General features: G+C 41.9%; 3 protein-coding genes across 8 annotated transcripts in view; 1 reads left to right on the forward strand and 2 right to left on the reverse strand.

The window, feature by feature from the left end:
• Window positions 1-10,527, reverse strand: part of cpsf1 (cleavage and polyadenylation specific factor 1) — an 18,967-nt gene extending 8,440 nt beyond the window's left edge. The window contains exons 1-24 of one of the 2 annotated variants that reach the window (XM_053612883.1): window positions 10,441-10,527; window positions 9,257-9,425; window positions 8,590-8,617; window positions 8,378-8,511; window positions 8,221-8,301; window positions 7,351-7,502; window positions 7,037-7,183; window positions 6,720-6,859; window positions 6,273-6,383; window positions 5,848-5,941; window positions 5,636-5,723; window positions 5,396-5,536; window positions 4,987-5,038; window positions 4,750-4,844; window positions 4,472-4,546; window positions 4,235-4,315; window positions 3,759-3,851; window positions 3,360-3,476; window positions 3,083-3,224; window positions 2,562-2,740; window positions 2,050-2,189; window positions 1,637-1,814; window positions 783-989; window positions 426-518 (exon numbers count right to left, since the gene is read on the reverse strand). In XM_053612883.1, coding sequence (XP_053468858.1) covers window positions 426-518; window positions 783-989; window positions 1,637-1,814; window positions 2,050-2,189; window positions 2,562-2,740; window positions 3,083-3,224; window positions 3,360-3,476; window positions 3,759-3,851; window positions 4,235-4,315; window positions 4,472-4,546; window positions 4,750-4,844; window positions 4,987-5,038; window positions 5,396-5,536; window positions 5,636-5,723; window positions 5,848-5,941; window positions 6,273-6,383; window positions 6,720-6,859; window positions 7,037-7,183; window positions 7,351-7,502; window positions 8,221-8,301; window positions 8,378-8,511; window positions 8,590-8,617; window positions 9,257-9,400 — 2,712 coding nt within the window. In that variant the 5' untranslated portion in view covers window positions 9,401-9,425; window positions 10,441-10,527. Of the gene's footprint in view, window positions 1-425; window positions 519-782; window positions 990-1,636; window positions 1,815-2,049; window positions 2,190-2,561; window positions 2,741-3,082; window positions 3,225-3,359; window positions 3,477-3,758; window positions 3,852-4,234; window positions 4,316-4,471; window positions 4,547-4,749; window positions 4,845-4,986; window positions 5,039-5,395; window positions 5,537-5,635; window positions 5,724-5,847; window positions 5,942-6,272; window positions 6,384-6,719; window positions 6,860-7,036; window positions 7,184-7,350; window positions 7,503-8,220; window positions 8,302-8,377; window positions 8,512-8,589; window positions 8,618-9,256; window positions 9,552-10,440 lie in introns of those variants that run through there. The other variant, XM_053612884.1, reaches the window with a different exon arrangement.
• Window positions 10,528-12,505: 1,978 nt separating this feature from the next.
• Window positions 12,506-26,370, reverse strand: parp10 (poly(ADP-ribose) polymerase family member 10). 3 transcript variants are annotated; one of them, XM_053612287.1, is made up of 13 exons: window positions 23,862-24,174; window positions 23,514-23,573; window positions 22,889-23,064; window positions 22,553-22,795; window positions 22,237-22,467; window positions 19,173-20,197; window positions 17,463-17,678; window positions 16,647-16,761; window positions 16,424-16,551; window positions 15,008-15,803; window positions 14,003-14,133; window positions 13,590-13,761; window positions 12,506-12,995 (listed from the first exon to the last, which is right to left on the reverse strand). In XM_053612287.1, exons 3-13 carry the CDS (start codon window positions 23,061-23,063, stop codon window positions 12,697-12,699), a joined length of 3,531 nt encoding a protein of 1,176 aa, XP_053468262.1. In that variant the 5' UTR covers window position 23,064; window positions 23,514-23,573; window positions 23,862-24,174; the 3' UTR covers window positions 12,506-12,696. The 3 variants fall into 3 exon arrangements, with proteins under 3 accessions (XP_053468262.1, XP_053468263.1, XP_053468261.1); XM_053612288.1 differs by lacking the exons at window positions 23,514-23,573; window positions 23,862-24,174 and adding an exon at window positions 25,996-26,370; XM_053612286.1 differs by lacking the exon at window positions 23,514-23,573.
• polr2k (RNA polymerase II, I and III subunit K) lies at window positions 24,211-27,462 on the forward strand. Of its 3 annotated transcripts, XM_053612299.1 has the most exons (5): window positions 24,211-24,296; window positions 24,411-24,485; window positions 24,564-24,626; window positions 24,993-25,085; window positions 26,389-27,462. In XM_053612299.1, exons 3-5 carry the CDS (start codon window positions 24,566-24,568, stop codon window positions 26,409-26,411), a joined length of 177 nt encoding a protein of 58 aa, XP_053468274.1. In that variant the 5' UTR covers window positions 24,211-24,296; window positions 24,411-24,485; window positions 24,564-24,565; the 3' UTR covers window positions 26,412-27,462. The 3 variants fall into 3 exon arrangements, with proteins under 3 accessions (XP_053468274.1, XP_053468273.1, XP_053468272.1); XM_053612298.1 differs by having other exon boundaries at window positions 24,411-24,626; XM_053612297.1 differs by lacking the exon at window positions 24,411-24,485 and having other exon boundaries at window positions 24,230-24,296.
• Window positions 27,463-27,500: the final 38 nt, after the last annotated feature.

The following is a 27,500-nucleotide window of genomic DNA, read 5'->3' on the forward strand; positions in this document are numbered from 1 at the left end:
GCTTCTTCCTTCACACTGGGTTTTTATTTGCATGTTTTTTCCTTTGTAAAACATTTCTATATAAATCTTATATAAATGATTATTATTACTATCAGAATAATAAACATTGACATTTTCTGACTTGGACAGGCCACGCCCACAGGATCAGATCCATTATCCTGCGCCTGCTGCTGAGTTTATAAATAAAGAAATCTGTCAGCAGGAGCCGTGATGAAAGTGATGAAAGAATGAATGAAGTGTGAAGCTGATTAAAGATAAATATTAAACTTCCTGGCAGGATGAGCTGAGTGTTTATCATTCTCTCTCTCTCTCTCGCTCTCTCCCTCTCTTTCTCTCCCTCTCTTTCTCTCTCTCTCTCCCTCTCCCTCTCTCTTCCTCTCTCCCTCTCTCTCCCTCTCTCTTCCTCTCTCCCTCAAGCTCCTCACCTTCTTAAAGCGAACTTTGAGGTTGCTGCTCTGTCCGTGCTGCTGATCATACGGAAACGCCTCATAGATCAACAGCTCCTGATCCACATGAGTCTGCGGAGAGAAAGAGAGAGAGGAAGAGAGAGAGGGAGAGAGAGAGGGAGAGACAGAGAGGGAGAGGGAGAGAGGGAGAGAGAGAGAGAGAGGGAGAGAGAGGGAGAGGGAGAGAGAGAACAATGTATTATAGGTGCTGAGGTAGAGGGGGCGTGGTTTACAGCACAAAAACAAGCTCACACACACACACACACACACACACACACACACACACACACTCACACTCTCACACACACACACACACACACACACACACACACTCACCAGCAGGTACGGCCGGCTCTGGTTGTAGCCCAGTGACACCAACATCACCTCTTTAACCAATGGGATCTCTCCCTGACGTGTCACTTCCTCCTTCTTGGTCTCGCCCTGAGCGGCTGATTGGCCGGCTGAGCTGTCCACCAGCACGCGCTGACCGACGGGGAAGTTCTTCACCAGGAACACCAACCTCCAGTCAGGCAGCTGATAGATCTGAGGAGATGTGAGGAGACGTGAGGAGACGTGAGGAGACGTGAGGAGACGTGAAACACAATTTACTTCCTTTAATCACGTTAAACATTAACCTTCAGTCATCACTGTGAACACGTGCACTCCCCTTATTCACCTGCATTTAATAACTCTATCAATACAGGCTTCATTCATGAATCTTCAGTAACGTAAACCTAATTCTAATCATTTATTTCCTATATTACTTCTAGAACACGATCTAAATCATCTAAATAAAAATATCGCTTTTATCAATATTACTTTACTACATGCCCACAGAATCACAGCGACTTCTCTCCACTGTAAACACACTCCTTCATTCACTTACTCTTATTTTAGTCTAACTTAATTTCTTAGTGTATCTAATTATACCGTAGTCGTTTAAAAATATTCAAGGATATTGCCATTTTTTATCATTTTAAGTATATATATTATATATGTATAAAATGAATGTTTAACGATGTATTTAAATGGCTGAGAGACAGTTGAGTGGATGTGTGTGTAACGAACAGCTTCAACACCAACTTTAAAACTAATGCAAAGTTAAAAATGGCAACAATAATTTAATAATAATAATAATAATAATAATAATAATAATAATAATAATAATAATACTGATTGAGCGTAGTGACCTCCATGACGCCGTTCTCGCGCACCACCATGCACCAGTGTGTGGGGTCGTGTTTACTCTGAGCTCCAGGACAGTCGGAGTGACACGGAGCCGAGGAGCGACTGAACTCATCTTTTCCAGGGCTCGTCAGAGGGTGCGAGTCTCCGTACAGCATCTCCTCCTCATCGTCCACTGAAGTACTGAACACACACACACACACACACACACACACACACACACACACACACACACTTTAGACAGTGGAGAAAGTAATAAATAAAGTACACAGCATTACACAAATAACACCTCACAAAAAAGTTATTTTCTCCTCTGATAGAAAACAGCTTTCAGAATTTGAAGCTAAATCAGTACATCATCATCATCATCATCATCACCATGATGAAGAAGGAGCGCTGGAGGATGATTGGTGCTTACCCGAGGTCGTGGATGAGCGTCTCGGACTCTGATTGGCTCCTGCTCACCGTTTCCTCTCTGTTTAAGAACGCCACTTTGTTTTCGATGGTGAACATGCCGCTCACGTCACGGTACGCACACAGCGTGATCACACGTGACTGCTGCACACGCAAATACACACACACACACACACACAACGTAGGCAAAGCAGTGATGAAGAATGAATAAAAATAAATCATTCTTCAATGATCTTTTCAAACTCACTCCCACAAATCTGATCTAAAATCTGTTTTTACAGTGCGTGCTTTCCTAACATCTTACTGTCACGTTCCCGCGTTCGACCCGATATAACCCGAACTTATCACTTATCTTTATCCAAATCATTCTTAAATGTTAAAATTAATATTTATTTTACTGATTTACATCTTTAACAGTTTGATGTGGGCTTCAGGGAGAACAGAGAGACACGGTCAGGGAACGAGGGTCAGACAGACAGATAAACAGACAGACAGGTGGAGGAGAGACCGGCGCACCGTGTGGAGGTGTGGTTTGTGTAGGGCGAGGCGGTGAGTCTTTCCCATGTACGAGTCGCTCTTCAGGACGAACATGGAGACGACTCCCTCAGCCGTCATGATCACTACGTAGGGGTCGGCCACGGAGCAGTGGATTATGGGAGATCCCAGATCCACGGGGATGAAGTGAAGCTGCGTCACTGCAGAGAGACAAGAGTGTGGAGTGTGTACGCGGAGTTACACTCACAGTGTGTGTGTGTGTGTGATCTTACATAATGTGACAGTTCCACATTGTTCCATAGCGCTGCATATCACACAATATTTGTTTACATTGTTACGTCACTTTCTGTTATTGTTACATCGCGATGTTACATCAGTGTACATCATTTTACACTGTTATGCATATTCTTTTACACTTTTTTCTATTACACGTTAACGTCTAACATTGAACACGTCTACGTCGTGACTTCTCTTTCTTTTGTACTGTTTTGTGGTATTCTTGAGCATGCTGTGTGACACGGTCCCATCACGCTCGGTCTCACCTCCCTCCAGCAGCCGGATGCCCATGGGAGACACCTGGATGATGTATTTATTGTCTCCAATGTTGCCGGCGTAGAGGGTGGGGCCCTGAGTGGCAAATCCACTCGTGTCCAGCTCCATGATCTCCTGCCCCGTCTGCAGGATCTGCACACACACACACACACACACACACACACACAGTTTACTTCACATTCCGCACAGTCTGTGTAACGAGCTCATGCTACACAGGAAAAGACCTAAAAGCATGTGGCAGAAATAATCCAAGTCACAATTTCCTACCATGGTGGAGTCTTCTCTGCTCAGGATCAGGAAGCCATGTTTGTTTTTCTCATCATCCACAGGGAGCTCCTGTTTCTCCACGTCCTCCTGGGACTCTCTCTCGCCCTCTGCTGGAGGCTGACAGGACAAACAGGACAGTCAGTAAATGAACACGGGGAAAACAACTGCTTGGAAATGGTAAAGCAAGAAAAATACGATCATGAGAAGAGTGATAGAGCGCTAGTCGAATTAGCAACACATGCTCATTAGCAATGTCCCAAATGGCACACTAGTAATAATCTAATAAACACCATGTGGTCTGCAACATTCAGCAGGTGGAGGTACACGACTGGATGGATTCATAATACTGTGCAACACTGTTTAATAATGATTACACTCCTCTCCACACACCCACTTCACCTGCTCAGGTTTCTCCTCGTTAGAGATAACAGTCCACATGTCCTGACACCCGGGGAGTTCAAAGGTCGTCACCACCTGGGGTCTGATGCTCCTCTGGAGAGAAAAGAAAGAAAACAACAGGATCAGATTTACATTAACACACCAAAGACACACAAGGATTCAGAGAATAACAACAGACACGCAACAACAGAAAATAACACAACATAATACAATATAACAAGGTACCACTATAACACAACGCAACAACGCAATGTAACACTAACACAACGTAACAAAACATGATACAACAACCAACTAACACAGTGTAACACTACAGAACATGTAAAACAGTCGTCTGGACAAAGACGGAGTCTGGTGGCCGTTCTGTATAAACCGTACATCTCTTATCCCTCCACGTTTCCATAGTAACCACTCGTCGTGGCCGAGGAGAGAGACCTGAGGCTCTTCTGGAGCATGTATAAAGGTTAAAGGTTTACCTGCAGTACCGACAGGGCGCCGTTTTTTCCGTATCCGGAGCACACCACCACCTCCAGGTCAGGCTCGGGGTTACTCTGGAACTGAAGGAGGAGGAAGAGAGAGAGAGAGAGAGAGAGAGAGATGCATTTCATTTTATATTCACTCCTTTATCAGAAACGTGTTCTTCTGATATTATTATTATTATTATTATTATTATTATTAAAGAGCTGCACGTCCTAAACCACCACCAGGTTTACCTCTTCAGAAAGGAAGGCCGGTTCTCCCATCGACGCGTTCACACACGGCCCGATGTTCAGGATGCTGTCACACACCTGCGGCACACACAATACACAACACTCTACCAACCAACACTACACTGAGGTAACTACAGGTCAGGGTCAGGAGAGCCAGCGTTCATGCTGAGCACGACATCCACCCGAAAAGTGTCAAAGAAAAACTAGCCATGATGTCACATGATCGGTTTAGGTGTGTGGTGTGTTTGTTTTTTGTGTGTGTGTGAGATGTAAACTCTCACCTCAAAAGAGTAGGTGGCCAGCTGAGTGCCTGACTGAGCTTCACTCCCATAAACCTCGATCTCGTCCAGTTCATCCAACATGGAGGCCTTTCCTGCTACATACACACACACACACACACACACACACACACACACACGCACACAGCTAGGAATGACTACATAGATATATAAACTATTCACACAAAGTCCAACAGCAAAGCAAAATTAAATTAATCTCTCTCACACACACACACACACCTGACCAATTACTGTTGGAGTCCACGCGTTTCTTTTTATTTGGTGGTTCTTCCTGCAAATCAAAAACACAGGAGAAAGACAACAGGTGAATATGTCGTGTGGTTTGGGAAACACGCCCCTACAGTGGACTGATGATGGTGTTTATGTGGCCTATGTAGTGAGTGTGGTTTGGGACACGCCCCCACAGTGGACTGATGATGGTGTTTATGTGGCCTATGTAGTGAGTGTGGTTTGGGACACGCCCCCACAGTGGACTGATGATGGTGTTATGTGGCCTATGTAGTGAGTGTGGTTTGGGACACGCCCCCACAGTGGACTGATGATGGTGTTATGTGGCCTATGTAGTGAGTGTGGTTTGGGACACGCCCCCACGGTGTACGGTATACAGTAATTAGAGTTGATGAATGACCTGTTTGTCCTTCTCCTTGTCTCGCTCCTTCTCTGTCCCGTCGTCCGAGGCGCTCTCCTGCGGTTTCTCGGTGTACCTCAGCAGCAGAGAGTTCCCCAATCTAGAACCCAGGAACAGGAACCCCGGCTCCATCGTCACCATCTGCACAAGAATGACCCGTTATATGATTTATAGTGATGCTCGTGGTGTGACGAGGTGTGTGTAAGTGATTTCCCATCATGCTTTGCGCGCGTGACTCACACAGGTGGTGAGGACGCTGGCGGCTGCCTTGTCGAAGTGGAACGCTCTCACGCTTCTCATACCGTCTGTTATCAGCGTCAGGACATAACTACACACACACACACACACACAGAGTTACAACTCTATACTCTATTAATGAACTTAATAAATAACACACAGGAACAGAGTGTGTGGATGAGAGCCTGAGAGACTCTGTTCCTCCTGAAACGCACATTTCTCCTCCTTTCAGAGAGATGACCATCTTATCAGAGGTGATGAAGGCGGCCTGAGAGCAGTCCAGAGTGAGCTTCACCTCCTCCTGAACACCTGAGACACACACACACACACGATGAGTAACGTTGCTTTACCTTATTCAATAGCAGTGAATATCAATTATTTACTTATTAATATCCCTTATTAAAGTAATGCATTATTATCTCTTTACTAACCAATCAGGAGTCATTGAGAAGAGAAGAACAAACATAAATAAATAAAATATATACTTCAGTATTTTGTTCTTTTTTAATATTCATTTATACCATCCTGAACTCAAGCAATAGTGTGATTTTTATATAAATGAATGGAAAGGTTAATGTATTATTATTAATATTACTGTGTATTTATTAGTTACTTGTTCAGGAGTTTAGAGGAAGCTTACGCAGAGGGAACGCCGTCGTCCCATTGGTCTGGCTGTTGAGGGACACCCCGAACGGCGGGACGCTCTGATTCAGGTACAGCAATGAGTTCACAGCAAACACCACCACGCCACCTAGGACACGGAGACGACACGACACAACACACACACACACACACACACTTAAAAACCTCAAGATTCACTTCAATTTGATTCATTGTGATTCTGATTCTTGAGTACAGCGTATACTGTGTGATGAACTCTTGATTCGGTTACGACGCTTTAGAAAACAACTGTTTCATCTCAAAATGTTGTGCTGTCATACGATTCGGATCCTTTACAAAACGAATATTTCTAATCTGATTAGGAGTCGATTCTGTTTTGATTCTTTATGAAAGTATGTTTCAGTGCTTCACTGCTGTAAATCATGAGTATAAACCGTATAACAGTGTGTGTGTGTGAGTGTCAAACCTATGGGTTTGGGCACAGCCATGACCTGTGTGCAGTCGAAGGGCAGGTTACTGAGGGACCAGATGACGGGATGGACCTTCTGCATGATGTTCAGAGAGATGGCCACGATGCTGCACGTGTCCTGACGCACGGCAACACGCCTACGACAAAAATTAAATGATTATATTATATAAGCATTAGCAACCACAGCAAGAGCCAGATCATCAGACAGATTAATAATAGCACAGATTAGCCCCACCCACTTTACTTTCAAAAGAACCTTATTAAGAAACACTCATGGATTCCCGAATAATAATAATAATGATAATAATTCATACCCAGGCCACGTCTGGTTGGGCTCGTACAGGATCAGAAGCGTCGGCTCGTAGTAACCGTGCAGGAATTTCATATCGATGATGTTCAGGAGCTTCTCATCGAGCTCACGCACGTCAATGATGTAGCTGGGGAGAAAACTGGACTTCTGCCTGCAGGAGAGATGAGAGATACTGAGTGTGGTTTGGGACACGCCCACAGTGTACTTATGATGGGGTTTATGTGGCCTATATAGTGAATAGTGAATAAGGTGCACGGTTTGTGACACGCCCCCATAGTGTACTGATGCAGAGAGTGTGGTCTTAAGTAAAAACCGTACCCTTCTCCAACGATCCCCTCCTGCTCGTCGGTCAGCGTGTCCTTCCTGAAAGGAAGAACGACGAGCTGCGTGCCGTAGACCAGCATCACCGCACAGCGGTTCTCCGGATCCACGCGCACGATGGGGATGTGTACGTTCTGCACAAAACCATCCTGGAAAAATAGAACAAAGCAAAAAAAACACTGAGTCACTACGAATCAATTCGGTTCTGATTCCTCAGGAAATTATTCCATGCTTCGAGAAATCTTACATTTCTCCATGAATCAATTTGATTCAGATTCTTCACAAAATGATTCAATGCTTTGAGTAATCATATGTTTCATAACAAATTGATTTGATTCTGATTCTTTAGGAAATGATTCACTGATTCAAGAAATCTTACATATCACCATGAATCAATTTGATTTCCGATTCTTCAGGAAATTATTCAATGCTTCCAGAAAGCTTGCATTTCTCCATGAATCAATTTGACTGGTGATTCCTGACAAAATGATTCAATGCTTTGAGAAGTCCTGCATTTCACTGTGAATCAACTTGATTCTGATCCTTAAAGAAATGATTCAATGCTTGGAGAAGTTTTACAGTTCACCATGAATTCATTCGATTCTGATTCTTTACGAAATGATTCAGTACTATGAGAAATCTTATATTTCACTACAAAACGATTTGATTGTGATTCTTTAGGAAATGATTCATTGATTCAAGACATTTTACATATCACTATGAATCAACTTGATTCTGATTCTTTAGGAAATTATTCAGTGTTTTGAGAATTCCTACATTTCTCCATGAATGAATCAATTTGATCCTGATTCGTCAAGAAATGATTCAATGTTTCGAGAAATAAACCCCGTTAAACCCCGAACTCACCCGAAGCTCCGGCTCCTCGAAGAAGTGCAGCGAGAGGGTCTTGAGGTCATGTGTCCCCGGGTCGTACTCCACCACTGACAGCTGTCAGGACACACACACACACATTATTACACACACACACACACAATAATCACATGACTGGTTGTTTTATTAGCACCTTGGCGTCTTTAAAGCTGAGCAGTAAGGCGTCTCTGTTCGTCGCCACGAGCTGCACGCTGGCCATCGACATCACGTTACCGAAGAGAGAGAAAGACGCCACCTGCTCCAACTTCTCCTTACGGCTCTTACCGTCTGAAACGGCGTTACATCATCAGCATCATTAACACAAATAAAGGTGTGTACAGGTGTAAGAGAGGATAAGTTCCTTACCTGATGATTTATCGGATTTTGTAGAGCTCTGAAACAGAAAACACCAATTTCTCTTACACACGCATTCATAAACTCACTGCTTCTCATAATAATACTAATACTTTTATTTAATGTATACAGCACATTTCACAGAGGTTAAGGCTTAAAGATCACGGTCGCTGTCATGCTGTCACTTTAGGAAATTGCTCACTGAATCAAAACATCTCAGATGAACTGATTCAATATGATGCTTTTTTACCATTCTTTAGAAAACGACTCATTATGCGCATAATGAAATATCCAATTTTTGAATTTCTCAAATTTGATTAAAATCCCAGTTTTTAACTCGTCTGATTAGGATTCTGATTCCTCAGGAAAACAGTTTTAATTTTACTTTCCATCACCAGTCTGACTGATTCTTTAGGACACGATTCAAAGCAGCATGAAAAAGAGTCGATTCTACCGTATTATCATTCTTTAAGAAACGATTCAACAAACGACCGAATCTCCGACTTTATCCGAGCACTACAGTGCTTCAAGATCTCGAATTACACTCTCATCCGATTCGTTACGATTCATTTAATCGTGAATTTCACCACGATGTGATTTCAACAGCTTGAACTCAGCGTGGAGGCGTGACTTCAGCGTCAGTGATGATGATGGTGAGTTATGATGTGTGATGGTGAACCTCATAATCGTGGATGATCCTGTAGACGTAGAGCTGCGACGTTCCGGCCACCACCAGGTTCTTCTCCTCACTCGAGATGAAGTTACAGTAGACGGAGAACTCCACGGCGGTGGGGTGATGAGCCTGACGGAACACCGCGTACATCCTGACGTCTCGGCCGGATCGCAACCTGGAAGAGTGAGGAACACCGGGATTAGCCCCAAATCACACCCTCCACCCTCTACATCCACCCTCTACACCCACACTACAGTCCCAAATCACACCCTCCACACTACAGGAAGTGCACTACCATTGCAGTTTAGCTAAGAGCCTGGAGAATATGGCTCAGTCCAAATCTCTTATCATTCTTTACATCAGTGCACTACACAGTATATTTAATAGTGTATATTTAAAAAATATTAGTAGTGTATATTTAAAAAAATATATTTTAATCTGTCTCTAAGCCACATTGAAAATGCACCCTATGTAGGGTAGATGTCCAATAACAAGCCACTATGTAGTTTACTACTCCCTACACAAGGGCACTAGATATAGTGTAAAACAATGGACTAACACCCACGATGTCCAATAACAAGCCACTTAGGATTCAGCTGTCTGCTCTGTAATGAAGGGCACTACACAGGCAATGAAGAAACAGCTCGCACACTATGTAGTGCACACTATGTTAACTTAGTGCCATTCGAGACAGAGCCATTAGTAGTTATGTTAGTACTTATATCAGTATTAAACAGAAGTACAATATTTAACACTGTAACTGCGTTAATAGAAACCTCGAGGAAAACTGTATTCATGTTTATTCCTTCCGTTTTATGACTGAATTAAAATGAGGGAGTTGAATATTTATTCATTAGCTCATTAATCCAAAACATTAACACAAATATTTTATCGCCTGGATATAAAATGTGAAAGTGTTTTAATTTTATTTTTTATTCAGGACATGAAATACACAACCTGTTAATAATAATAATAATAATAATAATAATAATAATAATAATAATAATAATAATAATGTTCTATTCGTTGCTGTCCCACGGCTAACCCGCAAACACGCTATCGAGGAGTTTTATTGTTAATATTCCTAATAATCCGCATTTTGCTTCCCTCACCCCGCTTTACAAACATGTCCGATTCCATACGATTAACACTTTCATCTTTCCTCATAAAATTATTCAGTAGTTAATTACCAAAATAAAAATAAAGAGCTAGCCCGGTTAGCTAGCTAACACCAATATTGTTGCCTGGTCCATTCATCACACATCCCAGAATTCCTTGCGGCAACGGTGCAGCGCCGATACAAGTCCGGAGTCAAAGAAGAGCTCAATACACACAGTTCCGAGGGCTTCAGAAATATACAACAACAACAACAACAACAACAATCAAAGAATAAGAATAAGAAAACCCGTTTTCTAACACACATCCTGCTCTTTTAAGTGAGAGAATTTTCGGTTAAAAATGTGTCAAAATTATTACATTTTAATAAAGTACACGTTAGTGTACACCTTCTGTCTAAAACTAAAATTATCATTAAAACGCTGAAATGTAAATGAAAACCCTTGTTTTTAATTTCTTTCCCATATCTGTGTGCAAAGGTGGCACTGATGAAAGATGAAAAGTGAAATGAAATAACGCCATTTTGCATTTTAATTTTCTGTGTCGTAGAAATAAAAATCAAATCAAAACATTTCATTTTCCTCATCATATCTGTACTTCAGGGCCATCGTCAAAATTGAAACGCTCACATGATTAGAAGAAAATCCCAACTATAATATCATTTTAGACTTTTTAAAGATTTTCTTGACGGACTGCAGAATAAGGGCGTGATCTGAATGTTATTTTTGGCACAGAATTCCTCCTGTACAATTTAAATATACATTAAGAGAAAAAAAGACACTCCAGGAACTCAGGTCAGGTCGCATACATGGAGAATCCCGTCATCTTCCAAGGAGCTTTTGATGATTATTTTTTAAAGGCCGACCGTTGTTGACCCGCACGTGTCAGCTGATGAATATCAAACATGGTAATTGCTTAAAAATACCATTACTCACAATCAGGTTCCTAATATAAAAACAACAACATAAACGTCTGAAATGGTTAATCATTTGACATGAACTGGTCTGGTGATGATAAAACCTGAACATTTAGTTTGGTGATAAAAAGGAGCGGAATATGAACGAAAGCAGCTGATACTCGCCGTGACATAACAAGTGGATTTTGATGCTCTGGAGATGTTTCTCAGGCATCATGGATTCTAAGCGATCGATTAGTCTAAAACCAGGTTGCCTCTGGCAGGAGGTTACAACATTAAACTAAATAATGGGTCCAAACCTACATCGCTATCTCGACTGTCTCGATCTTCAGATCTGAACCTTGTTTTAAACTCGGTGCTGTGAACTGAAGATGACGTTCACACGCACGAACCTGAGAATATAAACGACATTCAACTGTTACTGACTGAGCTCTGATCCTTTTTATTATTATTATTATTATTATTATTATTATTACTCTCTCAGGAGGCGTTACTAAATATTAATGGTGATTATGGGGTGCCAATACTTCTGAAAACAGTGTTTTGTGGTATTTAAAATGTAAATCCTGGTGGTTATTGTGTATGTTTATTAACAGGGTAATTAAAATGTCAGCACAGATGTTTATTAAACACACACACACACACACACACACACACACGACGAGCGTTATCAGAGGCACGTGTGTTATATTCGATCACGTACCGCAAAAGTGAAAACGCCGCTTTGTTTTATTACTTTATTACTTTATACGTGAATCATTAATCGAACCTGGAAATCTTCAGGTATATTTTCATGTCTTTCACTTGAACTTTCTACTTCACTTTTTATTTAATTATTTCTTTTACCCGAATCCATTAATTTACTTACTCGATACGATCAAATCAATTATATTCATCAATATTTATTCATATATCTATGAATATTTTCATCTTAATCACTTGTTTATTTTATTGTCACTTCATCAGGAATATTTTTAGAACCATTTCTTTTAGAATTTCTCCTGAATGTATATTTTCTTGTTTTATTAGAATTTTTTTAATGGTTATTTTTTTATTTGCTCTTTCTTTGTGAAGCACACGAGCTGCACTTTAATGTAGGAAAAGTGTCACACAAATAAAGCTTTCAATTATTATTATTATTATTATTATTATTATTATTATTATGTTAATTAGCCTCAATGTGAGTAAACCAGGTATAAAGGTTTGAAACACACACACACACACACACACACACACACACACACTCACTTTAAGTCTTTATTTGATACTTTATTTGCATTTTTCGCAGCCGCTGATTAATAAGACGTGTGTAAAATCATGTGTGTGAGAGTTTGGAAGTCTGAATAATAAGTTGTTGTAAATCAGAAGTGTATATAATGCAGATGTTGATGATTGAGGAGGAGGCGTGTCCGCGTCACACGGGCCCCTTCAGGCAGGTGATGAGGTACTGTGGGTACGCCTGCGTGTCGTTGAAGATGACGAACAGAGTGGGCTCCCTCACGGTGTCCACGACGCTGTGGTAGCGCACCGGGATGCCCGATTCCTGTCTGAGCGGCGCCGCTCTCATGTCGTGCTTTCCCTGGATGAAGTCTCCCGTCAGGACTCTGGCTACGAAGATGAACTTGTGTCCGTCGGCGTTGGGGGGCGAGTAGGTGTCGGAGAACGAGTAGGAGGATTTCACAGCGAAGTACACGCCTTGTCCGAACGCCGTGGCTGTGTGGAGAGGAAAACGAAACAAACGGAATATTTATATCTCTGCGACGGGTTTAAGTGCCTGGAAAGTGTGTCTCCATCCCAAACCGCTCGTTACTCTGTACAGAAGTGCACTGTGTAGTGTAATGTGTAGTGTGGTGTAAAAGCTCTCGTTTAACTACTAACATGAACAACAAGCGAGCGATTTCACCAATTCGAGCAGTTTTCCGTCAACACAGCATTAAATAACCCTGCAGAATCCTGAATAACTGTCCGAGCTCGATATAAAACGAATCAAATGCGGAAGAACGGCCTGCGCTGGATCAAGTGCTATTCCGTGTGCTGCTGAATAACGAGCGTGGAGCCGTTTTGCTCAGTTAGAGCCGAGATTAAACCAGCGCACTCGTATCGCTGACACACGAGACCCCTGTTAGAGTTATCTTCTCATTCAGATCTCATCGTTCTTTCACGTTACGCGAGAAGAACACTATTTCCGTCTTCAGTACGGATTTTCTGTCAGTGTTTATTGCGTTTACTGAAAAACCCCGTCTCGGACACTTCTACTGGAGAAGGAGCCTCAGAGGACTCGCGAACCCGGGCGTGTCGGCGTGTTACCGTTTTTGCCGCAGAAGCTCCTGTTGAAGCCGTGGATGCAGATCTCCTTCACGCTGCTCTCGCTGGTGCCGTGGTACAGCGTTCGCTCCACATCGCCTCGAACCTTCTGCTCCATGTCGGCCTTCTTCAGCCGGTACTGACTGTACAGCAGCCGGTTCATCAGCTTCTCCACCTGCAGGAGGGGTTTATACACGACAGGAGCCGGTTACCTTCGCTTACACCACACCACCTTCAAATTCTGGATTGTGATTGGTCAGAAAGTGTCGATAAGATTTCTGTAAAGTAGTGCAGCTGCGAATCACAGGTTCGTTCTTAATTAACGCGCTCGTTCTAGTACGCTGTCGTTTCTATAGTAACAGCACGATCACAGGGACTCAGGTCCAGCCGCTTGAGCGGAAAGCGATTCGGTTCACCTTGACGATTTGGACGTTGTTCTGTTCGGCAGAAAGGCCGCTGAAGAATTCCGCAGTGACTTCGTTATATTCTTCGGAGTCTTTCTGGAGTCTCACGGCGTCCGGGACGTCCGACAGCAGGCTGTAATCGTCTGAAAGATAAAAGAGATACAGGTCTTTTACGTTCATTCAGCTGACAAAAAGGACTTACAGGTATTCCTGCCTAAAACAGGCCTCAAGGGGGCGCTACAGTACAGCATTTTTTTTTGCTAACTCCTGCACCAGAAAGAGTAGAGGCAAAAATATTTAAATATTTAAATATGAAAAGGCGCAAAAAACATTAAGCTCCGCCCACTTCGATTTTGAGATAAGTCATACGATATATAGAACTGTTTTTTTTCTCGCTGCTTCTGATAGGAGTCTTTATTAAACCTGAGTCAGATGATGTTCAGACTAAACCTGATTAGATTTTTCCTACTCGACGCCGTTCAGCCGTAATGCACTACCGTATCTGACCACCAGGACGCCAGGCTATATCTCTATAACAGTTTTGTGTACCGACATCAAATCTGATACGTAGACATGGTGTAAAATTTTGATGTAGCCTCCCGGTTTATACCAGATTCGGCTCTTGCTTGTCAACAGACGTGTCTGTAGCGTAAAACAAGCGGCACGTTCTCCAATCAGGTTGAGTTTTGTGCTTCTTCTGATTTAATTGGAGAAACACGTTTATTATCTGTAAATTTGGCATCGACATGCCACTAGGGTGCGCTCCTTTCCTGCGACTATTTGTCCGTTCAATATAAAATATGGTTCATTTCTATTTTCTTTGAGAGAGACTCTATCTCAGGGGAGCTTCACACCCTCAGCTGCCAGGCTTTCTGCATCGGGTCAAAGTGCTTGGACCCCGATGATCTCTGCTTAAAGCTGTATTATATATTTATTATGTTTTACTCTACAGCCAGCGCACCGAGTGTTAGGAAGACGTAAAGGAACAGAGTGAACGTTCCTAACGCTAATCCCGACCTTGGAATTCGGTGTAAAGGTCGACAGAGCTGACGAGTTTCCTTGAAACGGGCACGGCTCGTCCGGACGACACGCTGAGCTCCTGCATCTTCGTAAAATCGATGATATACGGCTGGTTGTTGAACAGGATGTCGAGCTTGTCCTGCTTCATCCTCCAGGCGTTTTCGATGAACACTGTGGCTTCGGGCGGGTACGGCGTCGCCGCTGAGTGCTCTCTGTCGTGCCACACCCACTGCACGGTCTTCAGGATCTCGGCGTCCGTGGTGCCTCCGGCCGCTTTCTCCAGCAGCTCGTTCAGATCGGGCATCGCTCCGGCGACGTAGTGCTTAAACCCCGAGATGATGGCGGTGGTGCCCTGGATCTGGATCTCCACGCCATGCTTCCTCCTGATGAGGTCCAAGCAGCGCCGGTGGAAGGCCGACAGCTTCCTGAAGCTCTTGTGCTGCAGCTTCTCCTCACACTGCCTCAAGCCCACCTTCTTCCCCAGAGCGATATCCACGCGCACCAGGTCGTGCGTGTAACACGCAAACACCTCGATCTGCGCCGTGTTCGCCGCTCTGATGGCGTCCTGCAGAGACACGTCCACCACCTTCTCCAGCATGTGGGTCTCGTCCACCGACATCGCTTCGTCCTTGGAGAGTTGGAGGACTTTCTGCAGTTCCTCTTCCGCCAGCCGATCTGGGTCCTGACTCTGCTCCATGGACAGCTGGATGGCCAGAGACAGATAAGCGTCTTCATCCAGACTGACGCGGTCTCCCTGCTGATTCTCGGCTGTACTCGAGTCCTGTGTTTCTATCTAAAAGAAGACAACATACTGCCTTTAAGACCCTGAGGGATTCAGGCAAATCACAGATGTCTTACAGATGACTTACAAAGAATAAGCGCAGGAAAACAAACTTTCAGCATTTTACTATCTCAGACATATCTAATTAATTAGAGACTATCTCGAGACCTCATTACCCAGAAATATCCGTCTGGAAAATTCCTTATCATCTCATTAACAAGAACATCTTTCATTATCTGAAAACATCTCATCCCCTAGACAATATCTCATCTAAAAATATCTCGTTTTCTAATTATCTACAAAATATCTCATTCTCGAAAAATTCTCTCATTTTGAGTTATCTATAACACACCTCATTATCTAGAAAGACCTGGTCCTTTCTAGAAAACTTCTCACGAGCTTACCGCTTGTCCGCTGTTGGTTGCACAGGTTCCTCTCACATTCACCCTCGTTTTTTTAATCTCATAATTTATCTCATGACTCCGAGCTAATACTTTTAAATAAACTTACATTCATCAGGATTCATCATCATTCTACATTCACAGTTGGAAAGACAACGAGACTTTAACGTTTGAAACCAGACTCCATAACAGATAAAGATCTCGAGGAGGAGAACCCGCTCCTGGATTTACCTGCTCTCTTGAAGATAAGTCTGAGTACAGATCCATTTCCTCCTCCTCCTCCTCCTCCTCCGCCGCCGCGGTGTGAGGGCGATCACTCTCCAGCAACGACAGTATCTTCTTAGCCTCTTCTATACGAGCTGAGGACGTGCGTGACGTTAACCCAGTTAGTACTCTTTATCTCTTTAGAACCGCGTGAGAACAGAACCGATGGGGAAATAATAAAAACGGGAACCTGAGGTGTCTTTATCAGTCGCCGCGAGCTCGCTAGCCTCCAGATCCGTTAAACACTGAGCCGACGAGGTCCTCACAAAGTTCTGACTCATTTTCCACGCCAACGCAAAGATGTCCTGCAAGAAGAAGAAGAAGAAGAAGAAATCTAAACCATGTGATCCACACGACTCCTAATTTAAATGAAAATAGTTTTATTGTAGAATTTCGGTTCTGTAAGCTGTACGCTCGCGAAAGACCAAACCTGATGATAAGCAGAAGACTTTTACACACGGCACGACTCGGACAGTCCTAACGCTAACTCTGATTTTAAAGAGCTAGATATTTTCAGAATTCATCATAACCTATTATAACCTTCAAAATAAAAGGGACAGGCGTCACGAGCTGTATATAATGCTGTATATATTTATATAAAATATAGAATTCATTTCTGCCAGGATTCTTTTTTTAAAATCGTATTTATTTCATTTTCGTAGAAATCCTTTATGTTTCTTTCATTTCTTTCATGATGGATCATGAAAATTTCACTGAAATGTTATCGATGCCGATTTTAAAGAGCTATGTTATAATTTTATTTCATAAATAAAAGTAAGACTTTAATAGAGAAACAATTTAATAATGAAATGATCCACATGCAGCAAACAACTTATAATCCTATAAGCACAATTTAATAATTCATTTATTTTTCATTAAGTTAAATAATTGAACATTACCTGCAGACATCGTTTTATTCCATTACACACACACACACACACACACACACACACACATATTTAAGTGAATGCAACAACTTGTCGGATCGTACGCTCTTTATGGTTACCTGGTCCTCCAGCGGCTCCCAGTGCACCCTCTCCAGATTGATGTAGACCTGGAACTTGGCGGTCATCTCTCCCAGGATGCTCATCCCCTCAGGGTCGTGCAGCAGGAAGCGCGCGATGCCGGGCTGATTGACGGTGATGATCTTGTTGTACGTGGAGGACACCAGGTTGGACAGAAGCTCGGCTGCGGTCTGACACACAATGGGGCTTCCCTGGATCTGTCCATCAACATTCCCAAAAAATAATCCCATCACAATCACACCTCTTACACCTCACCTCATCCAAACACGTACATTATCATCACACAAAATAACATGGAGACATTCCATAATAAACTATTCAAATGATAGAAATAAATTCTTCCTAATTAATAAATACATTTAAATTCTTGCAATGTTTTTCTTACAATTCATATAAAACCTTAATAACTGATATTTTTTCATAAGTGTTTTATATATTCTTCAAGAATAGATGAACTGACGATGAACTTAAAACGTATTGATGAATTGTTCAGTTAAAAAGATTAAATAAACGAATGCATGAGATTTATTATAATATTGGTGAATATAATGTATTTTAAATGGATATTTATATTTTAGTGTTTGTTGGTCGGTGTTTTGTTTTTAAACACAAGTTTTATATCATTATAGCAAATGAACCGATTAAGAATAAAAATGTAATACTTTTTTAATATATATATATATATATATATATATATATAAAAATAGTGTTTTGTATTTACAGTGGATATAAAAAAGTTTACACACCCCTGCAACGTTTTTGTGATGTAAAAAAAAAATAAAAAAAATAAATTAAATCGTGTCAGAACCTTTTTCACCTTTATTGTGAAATCGCAACACACGTGACGAACACCCGGAGATGTTTTTGTGGGGGAAAAAAGAAAAACGAAAAACTTCCAATCCCCAGAATGCAGAAGTCTACACACCCTTTTATAACTGTGAACCAGGCAGTGTTCAGAATCCACCAATCACATTCACACTCATGTTCAGTACTAATCAGTGTACACCTGCCCTCAATTAAACTGACTGATTAACTGATTAGATAAAGTCCAGCTGTTCCTCTAGGATTCTCCTGACATCTCCTGGGTAACCTCCAAGTGGAAAAGCCCTGGGCCACAAAGATCTTACAGAGCAGGTACGGGATCTCGCTGTTGAGAAATATCAACCAGGAGAGGGTTACAAAAAACTTCCAAGGCATTGGATAGACCATGGAACACTGTAAAGATAATCATCAACACGTGAAGAAAATATGTCCCGACAGGGACACTACTAACGTCAGGACGTCCCTCTAAAACTAATGAGAAGATCATTTGTAGATCATTTCCTCTCTGGATAAACGCGTCTGCTACGTGAATAGATGTACACGTGAGATCAGGAGAAACTGCTCAGGGAGGATGCCGAGAGGCCTACAGCAACACAGGTTCCACAGAGGAACGGCTTCACCGAGACAAGTTCACAAAAACCTGCCATTTTAACAGGGGTGTGTATACTTTTTATATCCAGTGTACGTATTTATGAATGTCTTTTTATTTAAAAATATATATATTTCTAAAACATGAAAATAAGATTCCATGCATGATTTTATAATCAAATAATTAGAACACAAAATCTTATCAAATAAAAATGCTGTTTTTTTTAAATATTGTATTTATAATAGTTTAAAAGTCATTGAAATGAAAGGGAACGACTCACGCTGAGCCCGTCCCCAGTGTCGAGGGGGAAGATGATGGCCTCGGCCATGTCCATGAGCAGCTGTTGATGGTGCAGCTGGATGTAGGTGAGCATGGCGGGCTGCATGCTGATTACAATCTCCTTCTGTATGGGTGTGCTGAGGAACCGAACCACGTTGTCCTTCACCTCCTGCTCCATGTCCTTCAGCGTCACCACGGAGACGGCATTCCCCTGGGACGACGCTTCGATGCTGCATGGGTCCTGAGTCAGGAGTAAGGTTTTCCACTCCTCAGAGTTGATCATGTACTCGTACTCAGGATCCACGGGCAGGACGAACTCGCTGACCGCGCCTTTTATCACCTCGCTCGCCCGGGTCACCATCTGCGTGGAGGCGGAGCTTACATTCAGCACTCCCCCCGTTACCGCGTACGTGCAGGGCAGTCCTTGGTCCTTCAGCTTGTCGGTCAGTTTGTCTCTGACGTCCTGTCTCTGGAGGAAGTCGGCTTTCAGAGCGCTGACGGGGACGTGGACCTGCGACACGCCGCTCAGGAACTCCAGCAGCTTGCTCTTCAGTTTCTCAGCTTGGTCTCGGGCGGGGCCTTTCACCTCCACGCTGTTCTGCGTCACTCTGATCTCGTACCCGGGGTGAGACTTTCTCAGCTTGTCAGGAAGGTCGGAGAGGGCGAGGAGGTCACGTTTAGCAGGGTCGGGGACGGAGATGTGGCAGACGCAGGGCTGTTGTTCAGGTGGAGGTTGAACGACCTGCGAAGTGTTTGTGGGAAGGTCTGCATGTTGTGGAGTCACCTGGAGGTCAGGTGTCGGGTCCTCCTTACTGTGGGACAGTGATGATGCACCGCTGAGGAGATCAGAGTGTGTGCTGCTCGCAGGTGATACGGCGCTAACCTGATCATCTACACCCTGACCCGTCCCGTTCTGTAAACTCGTCTCAGACGCTCCTTCCTCCGAGTGCAAAAAAGAATAATAAGGTTTCACAATCAAGTCCATCTGCTCCAGTCTGTGAGGCTTCTGAAGTACGCGGTCCACAGCTATTTAACACAAAGATCCCAAAAAAGTCATTTCATCTTCACACAAGTCTCGATTAAACGTGTCATAATAAAAAACTGGACAGAAATGAGATAAAACACTCAAACAGCAGCTGAACCTCTGAGTACACTGATCTGAGATACTGCTTGTGGGCGTGGCTAAAAATTCTAATGAGCATGCTTAACGGACACCTGTGTAGCAGTTACACAGTTACTACCACTTGCTCAGCTTCTGTGTAATGGGTGTAACCTCTGTGTAGTGGGTGTGGCATCTCTGTCAGTTCCAGTGAAGGACATGCAGCCTGTGTGTATTAGATGTGGCTTCTATGTGTGGTGGGTGTGACCTTTGTGGTGAGCGTGGCCAGTGTGTGGCCTGTGTGTGGTGGGTGTGGCCTGTGTGTGGTGGGTGTGGCCTGTATATAGTGGGTGTGACCTGATTATGGCCTGTGTGTGTGGTCTGTATGTAGTGGGTGTGACCTGTGTAGTGGGTGTGGCCTGTGCGTAGCGTATTGCAGCGCCGTTGAGAAAGAGAAGTACGACACCGCCATAGACTCCTGTAGGAATCGGAGAACGCGGAAGTGACGCGTGTCCTGGGGGAACCGAAAGTTCCAAACACTGAATCCCATTCATTTCCCAAACACAGCCGCTGGTAAATTATCGCATTTTTAAAACGCATTTGCTGGTATTTTATGTATCCAGCTCTAGTTGATGTTTATCGTCAGAGAAAGTCTCTAACTGCAGTTAGCCTGAGTGACACTTCACTAGCCTCCATAACCGGAAGTCAGCTGGCCTACAGTGACCTCACATTCACTGCGGGTCTTGGCGTTGGTTCACATATCCCTGGATATATTATACAATAAAATCCCTGGATATATTATACAATAAAATCCCTGGATATGTTATACAATAAAATCCCTGGATATATTATACAATAAAATCCCTGGATATATTATACAATAAAATCCCTGGATATGTTATATAATAAAATCCCTGGATATATTATACAATAAAATCCCTGGATATATTATACAATAAAATCCCTGGATATATTATACAATAAAATCCCTGGATATATTATACAATAAAATCCCTGGATATGTTATACAATAAAATCCCTGGATATGTTATACAATAAAATCCCTGGATATGTTATACAATAAAATCCCTGGATATGTTATATAATAAAATCCCTGGATATGTTATACAATAAAATCCCTGGATATGTTATATAATAAAATCCCTGGATATATTATACAATAAAATCCCTGGATATGTTATATAATAAAATCCCTGGATATGTTATACAGTAAAATCCCTGGATATGTTATATAATAAAATCCCTGGATATGTTATACAATAAAATCCCTGGATATGTTATATAATAAAATCCCTGGATATGTTATATAATAAAATCCCTGGATATATTCTATAATAAAATCCCTGGATATATTCTATAATAAAATCCCTGGATATATTCTATAATAAAATGTCTTGCTGAATGTAACTGTTCACCTTGTTTATTTTACACTATTGACCAAGCTTCCTTCGTGGGTTAAACTGAGCAGTTGCTTGCACTCACTGATATTCACTTGGTGTGTGTGATTACGTGAAAGTCTTAACATAAGATAAAAATATTAATTTATTCATACAGTAAATATAGTCTACGTTATGGGAGCGATCCCCTTTTCCTCCAAACGTGAAGACAGGAAAACTGATGAAGGCTGTCTCTCCATCACTCCCCAGAGGAAATGCTACTCTAAATGTAGTCAGTGTAGAAATCAAAGCACACTGTGTGTTAATATTCACGGAAAATTGCTGCTGCTGTCTGTCGCGCTTAAACACGTTCAAACAGGTTGACAGCACGGACGTATTTGGAATGATTGCGAGCGACGTGAACCACGTGACCGCGCTGCGGCGAGATCAAAGCGTGTCGCAACTCTCTCTCTCATCGGCGCTGGTGTATCGCATTTGAACAGCTCTATACGCCGTAAGATATTAAACGCGGTGTGTCTTATCGTGCAGGGAGAGAAGCGTTCACCTACACTGCACATCTTTAAAGGAGACTTTAGCCAGTTGTTCAGAGATCCTGCTCACGGCCGTCACGTCCCCTCCTCCGCTGCGGCTGCTCTCAAAGTACAGCGTGAGCAGATCGTCGGTCAGGTCGGGGGTCAGGTTTCCCACCACGACGGAGTCTGTGCACTCCACCTGCTCCAGAGTGAGCCTCGCCCCGTCCAGCGCTCGCTTGGAAACTTTGCTGCGCATCTTCTCAAAATCTGTAACGAAATGTCCAACAACCACGCGTGAGATGTTTAATTGGGTAAGAACACGTGGCGTTACCGTGCGTTTCTACTCGCTGACCCTCGGCTGCAGGCTGGTGGAGATGAATGAGGACCAGGTCTTTCCCCGGAGACAGATAGAGGGTGTAGTTATCCGTGTCGACCCCTGTCAGGTTCTCCACGTAAAGCTCCAGCATATCACGGTTGGTGGTCTGAGAGAGGCCGCGCAGCACTAGTTTCCCATCATCCTTTGGGGGTTTTTTGCGTACAATCAGTCTGGCATCGCTGAGAGTGTGGGGGCTTTTCTGCACGACTCCCATCGCATCTATTCAACACACACACACACACACACATCTAGTGCTCTGTTTGTAAAGTACACAAGGAATATGATAAAACATTTCATACATAAGAGTCTCACCCTTCACATTTTCAAACACCAGTACGGCTTTGTCTCCTGTCCTCTTCACAGAAATGACGTTCCCTCCTCCAGACCTCCTCCTGTTTTCAAAGTAGAGCAACAGCAGGTCGTCATCCAAGTCATCGGGGATCTGAAGGACCTCCACGCTGCGATCTTCCAGGCTTCCATCCTCCATCCTGATCATCAGAGAAGAAACACAGCAGACGGGAAATTCATTTAGGCTGTGTTCCAATCCTCTTCCAATGAAGTAAAGTCCCTTCGTGACGGAGAATCAGAACGAATCTAACAAGTAATGGATTTATAAAAATGTGTGTGTGTATATATATATATATATTTTTTAAAGATTTTGGGTTGACGTAATTACTTTAAAAGTGCAGGCGATCAAGTCACCTTATTTCTAAAACTGATTTCAAACATCTGACCAACGTTATCAGTTACCAGAGTCATTAAAGTCTGTAACCTTCTGATAACAGCGTGCCTTAAAGAGAGAGACGATGTATAGAGCACTTCCAGTCCACAACAACAACAATACTCATTAAATTATTATCGAACAATGTTAACCCCTACACAGATGATCACAAGCTAGTTTAGTGAAATGTTAAAAATGTCAACATGCAGCACAAACCTGTTGCTCAAACCCTGAACTCATGCATGATGTCACACTGCTTCAGGGAAACGGAGCTCTCTTATTTCAAATCAAATAAAAACGTGTTAGAGCGATACGGATATATACATATATGTGTTTATATATTTATTTATACACACACATGTACATAATATGGATCATGTTCATTATTTTTTTTAAATCATTTCTCTTGAACAGAAACTGAAACCAACCTGCTAGCTCAGTGTTCCATTAAACAACAGCGTATTAACAGTTTATAAATGATTTACACACACACACACACACACACACTGTGCGAATTAAAACAATAGGATATAAGTGTGTAAAGTTGATATTTTAATGTCTCACCTGAAACGCTGCTTTGTTTCAGATCATGACGCGAAAATCTGTTTTACTTCCGGTTATTTTTATTTATTTATTTCACGCAGTATCCAAACGACTTTTGAAAACAACGCAAATATTACACATTTAACATTTTTAAACGTGTTAACGGATTACAATTTTGTATAAATCAGCGACAGAGAACCTTTAGTCAAGTATAATACAGCTATTTCTGTTTATTTTTAATGCGGAAAAAAACAACCCAAAACTACACTCGACTCGAGGCGACAACGTCATCTTTGATCGACCAGGAAGTCGCTTGAGTACGGCGCATGCGCAGAACGTTTTGTTGACCTGCTCTCGCGTTGAATAGTGCGCGTGCGCCGAGCGTTCTGGCTCAACAGTGCGCATGCGCAGTCGCGTATGACCCCACAGCGCGGAATTAACGCATGTTTGTCGGCGGTAAGCTGGATGTCTCGTCTTGCTTTTGTTATTTCAGTAATTTATAATTGTAAAGTAAGCTTAGAAAATAAGTGCTACGTCTAACTGATACTTTTGTTTGCTTTCTTTTGACAGCTCACACGCGTTTGCTAGCTCACGTGCTAACTAGCTTGCTAGTTTTACATAGTTAGCTAACTAGCTAACTAGCAGGTCCAATTCCAATTTATTTCTTTGTTTGACTGTTATTTTTTAAAAAGAGTTTTAGAGTTGTCTCGTTTTTGTTCTCAGACATGGATTCCCAGAAAGACATGCAGCCTCCTAAACAGCAGCCCATGATCTACATCTGTGGAGGTGAAGTCATTTCGCCAACATTCTAGAGTTCATGTGTATGAATATTAATCTGGATATTAACTAGCATTTCTATACAGATTGTAGAAACACTTCACATACGTTCTATCATGACGTATAGTTCTGTGTGTGATATCAGACAGATCTATCAGATACTGCTGTATAAATTGTGTTTGAAGGTGACCCTGTTCGGACGGGATTAGTTTCCTGTGTGATTATTACTGGAGTATCTCTGGGATTTGTTTGCAGACTGTATGTGCACGTGTCTGGAAAGATTACACCGTATTTTACCTTTCTTCAGTACGATTCGGACGGGATTAGTTTTCCAGGCATAAGCGTGTTCAGTAATGTTTTCCCCCCCATGCTCAGAGTGTCACACAGAAAACGAGATCAAGGCCCGAGACCCGATCCGCTGCAGAGAGTGCGGCTACAGAATCATGTACAAGAAGAGGACGAAGAGACGTATCCTTTATTACGCAGCGTCACATCATCCCAAGCCTTTCTTTCAGATCTGAGCGCTCTGATTTCTTACGGAATGGTGTGTGTCCGTCTCAATCGCGTATCAGTACCTGTGAAAGTAGGAGGAGTTCACATTGTGTGGGTGGAGACTAGTGATTATTGAGGTACTGCTGTAAATTTAGATGATAAATGAGTGAAACAGACAGGACCAGGGGTGCTGATACTTTTAATGTTTAGCCAAAATGAAGATTGGCGAGTCTTGTCTTGTCAGACGATGTTAAAGTATGACCCCAAAAAAAAAAAAAAAACCTACAGCCTGTGACTTTTCTGTGGTTATGGTTCAGTAAGCGATTAATTAGTATAACTGAGTGTATATAGTGGAGTTGTTTTATTTAGTTATTAATTAATTAGGATTTTGGCCTTAATTAAGGACGGTAAATAAATCCGAAACGTGTGCTTTTTCCTTAAATGACGTTCCTTCTGGAGCCTACAGCTCGTAGTGAATCCGAAGCCTAAAACTTGACAATCAGGTTCGATGTGAATTTTTATGGAGTAAATAAAGAGGGAGTAAAAATCAAACCAATAAATAACAACAGAATAATTCTGTGGGTAAATAAATAAACAGATCTTAGACATTAAATTGTAATAAAGTTGATGGTTCCTTGTACATCCTGCATTTAAAAAGATTATAAAGTTGCTTTAGTCACAGACGTTAATCAGGACGATTGTGTGATTATTGTCTTTGACCAATCAGTGACCTGCACTATTTCTAGCTCCGCCCACATGGCTCTGACAGCACTGTTTCAGTACAGGTGATTAATTACTTAAATATGACATGCTGAGCGGTGGAAATGACGACAAAATCACAGAGAAGTGATGATGATATTAATAATAGCAAGTGATTTATTCTCACTCTGTCCTGATGTCGTTCTCTCTCTGTCTCTCTCTCTCTCTCGTCACACTGCACTGCTTAAGGCTCTCATGTCTGTTCCTGTGACTCCAGGAGTTATGTTTTGGTGCGTCATCGTCTCTCAACTCAGTGTGGGCTTTAACTCCTCATCACCGTTTCTGTCCTGCACAGGGTTTTATATGTTAATAAAAGTAAAGCGTGATATTAACAGTAGTTACACTACGGCGCTGCTGAGTTCTGGACTGTGATTGGTCAGAAGAACAGCAGCTCTAACAGTAGCACAGGTTTATATTAACGTGCTCGTTCTGATACGTTATTGTTTCTATGGTAACTGCTCGTTCACTCTGTGTGTGTGTGTGTGTGTGTGTGTGTGTTTATCCCTTAACTGGATCTCAGTGGTTGTGTTCGACGCCAGATGAGCTCCACCCGATGAACTCCTGCTCTGAACTAAAACCCTTCTTCCTTTTTCTTTGTTTTTCTTTCCTCCATTTTAGTTTGAATTTGTAAATAAGTGTGTAGGAACAATACAGTTTTGTGTACAAAAAAAAGCTGAGTCATTGTCCTGCTTGTGTTGAAACTGTTGGTTTATAAATCCTGTGGCTTCTGCTGTTTTTCTGTTCGGACGAGGAAACTGTTTGTCACTTCACTTCATTCTGCTGCTTTACAGGTTAAAACACGTCGAGTGTAAAGACATCACGTCTCCTATTAAATTCTACACCATCTCTCTCTCTCTCACACACACACACACACACTGAGCTTTAAGAGAACTGTTTCAGCAGGACGTACTCCAGTATTTTTATTCTAACACTCTAAAAGCAAAAGATAAAATGGTAAAACTATGATTTATTATTTATGTAATAAATAACATTTATGTAGTAAAAATTCTAAAGGATTTTATTTTGTATTTTTGTTGCAGTATTTTAATTTTTTTTACTAATATTGCTAATTAGATAACGATCAAATGCTGAAGTTTGAAGCTGTGAGTTTAACTGGTGTGTATGACATTTTAATGACTAACACACACACAAGAAAAACACTTCATCCCTTATATTTTTTTGTACGGCATTTAAATATATTTAAATTTGAAATCTATATATAAATATATATTTTTTTGTGTCGTAAACGAATTAATACTAAGTCTTGTAGTATGTTATTTTAAAAATGAACATTCTTATGTATGCTATAAAACAATTTACATGTGTCCTTCCCCTGGAGAAAGCAGCAACGTGAGTCTTACATAGGTTACTGAAAGATTGTTTCTTCTACTAATCAGGTTAAAATTATTCATAAACTGTTATTAATTAGTTTAAACACTAAACATGTTGAGTAAAAGATTCTAAGACCAGTTTTACTATAATATTATTCATTATATAAAGAATGAAACTGAATGAATCAGTGTGCATTGAACTAAATGAGTCACATTGCTTCTTATTCAAATAATTGATTGTAATTATATAATAAAAATCTCAAAACTTATTTCTGACATTTACTTGTTAAAACTATTAGTG

Source organism: Ictalurus furcatus, chromosome 24, assembly GCF_023375685.1.
Source record: "Ictalurus furcatus strain D&B chromosome 24, Billie_1.0, whole genome shotgun sequence".
NCBI classification, from domain to species: domain Eukaryota; kingdom Metazoa; phylum Chordata; class Actinopteri; order Siluriformes; family Ictaluridae; genus Ictalurus; species Ictalurus furcatus.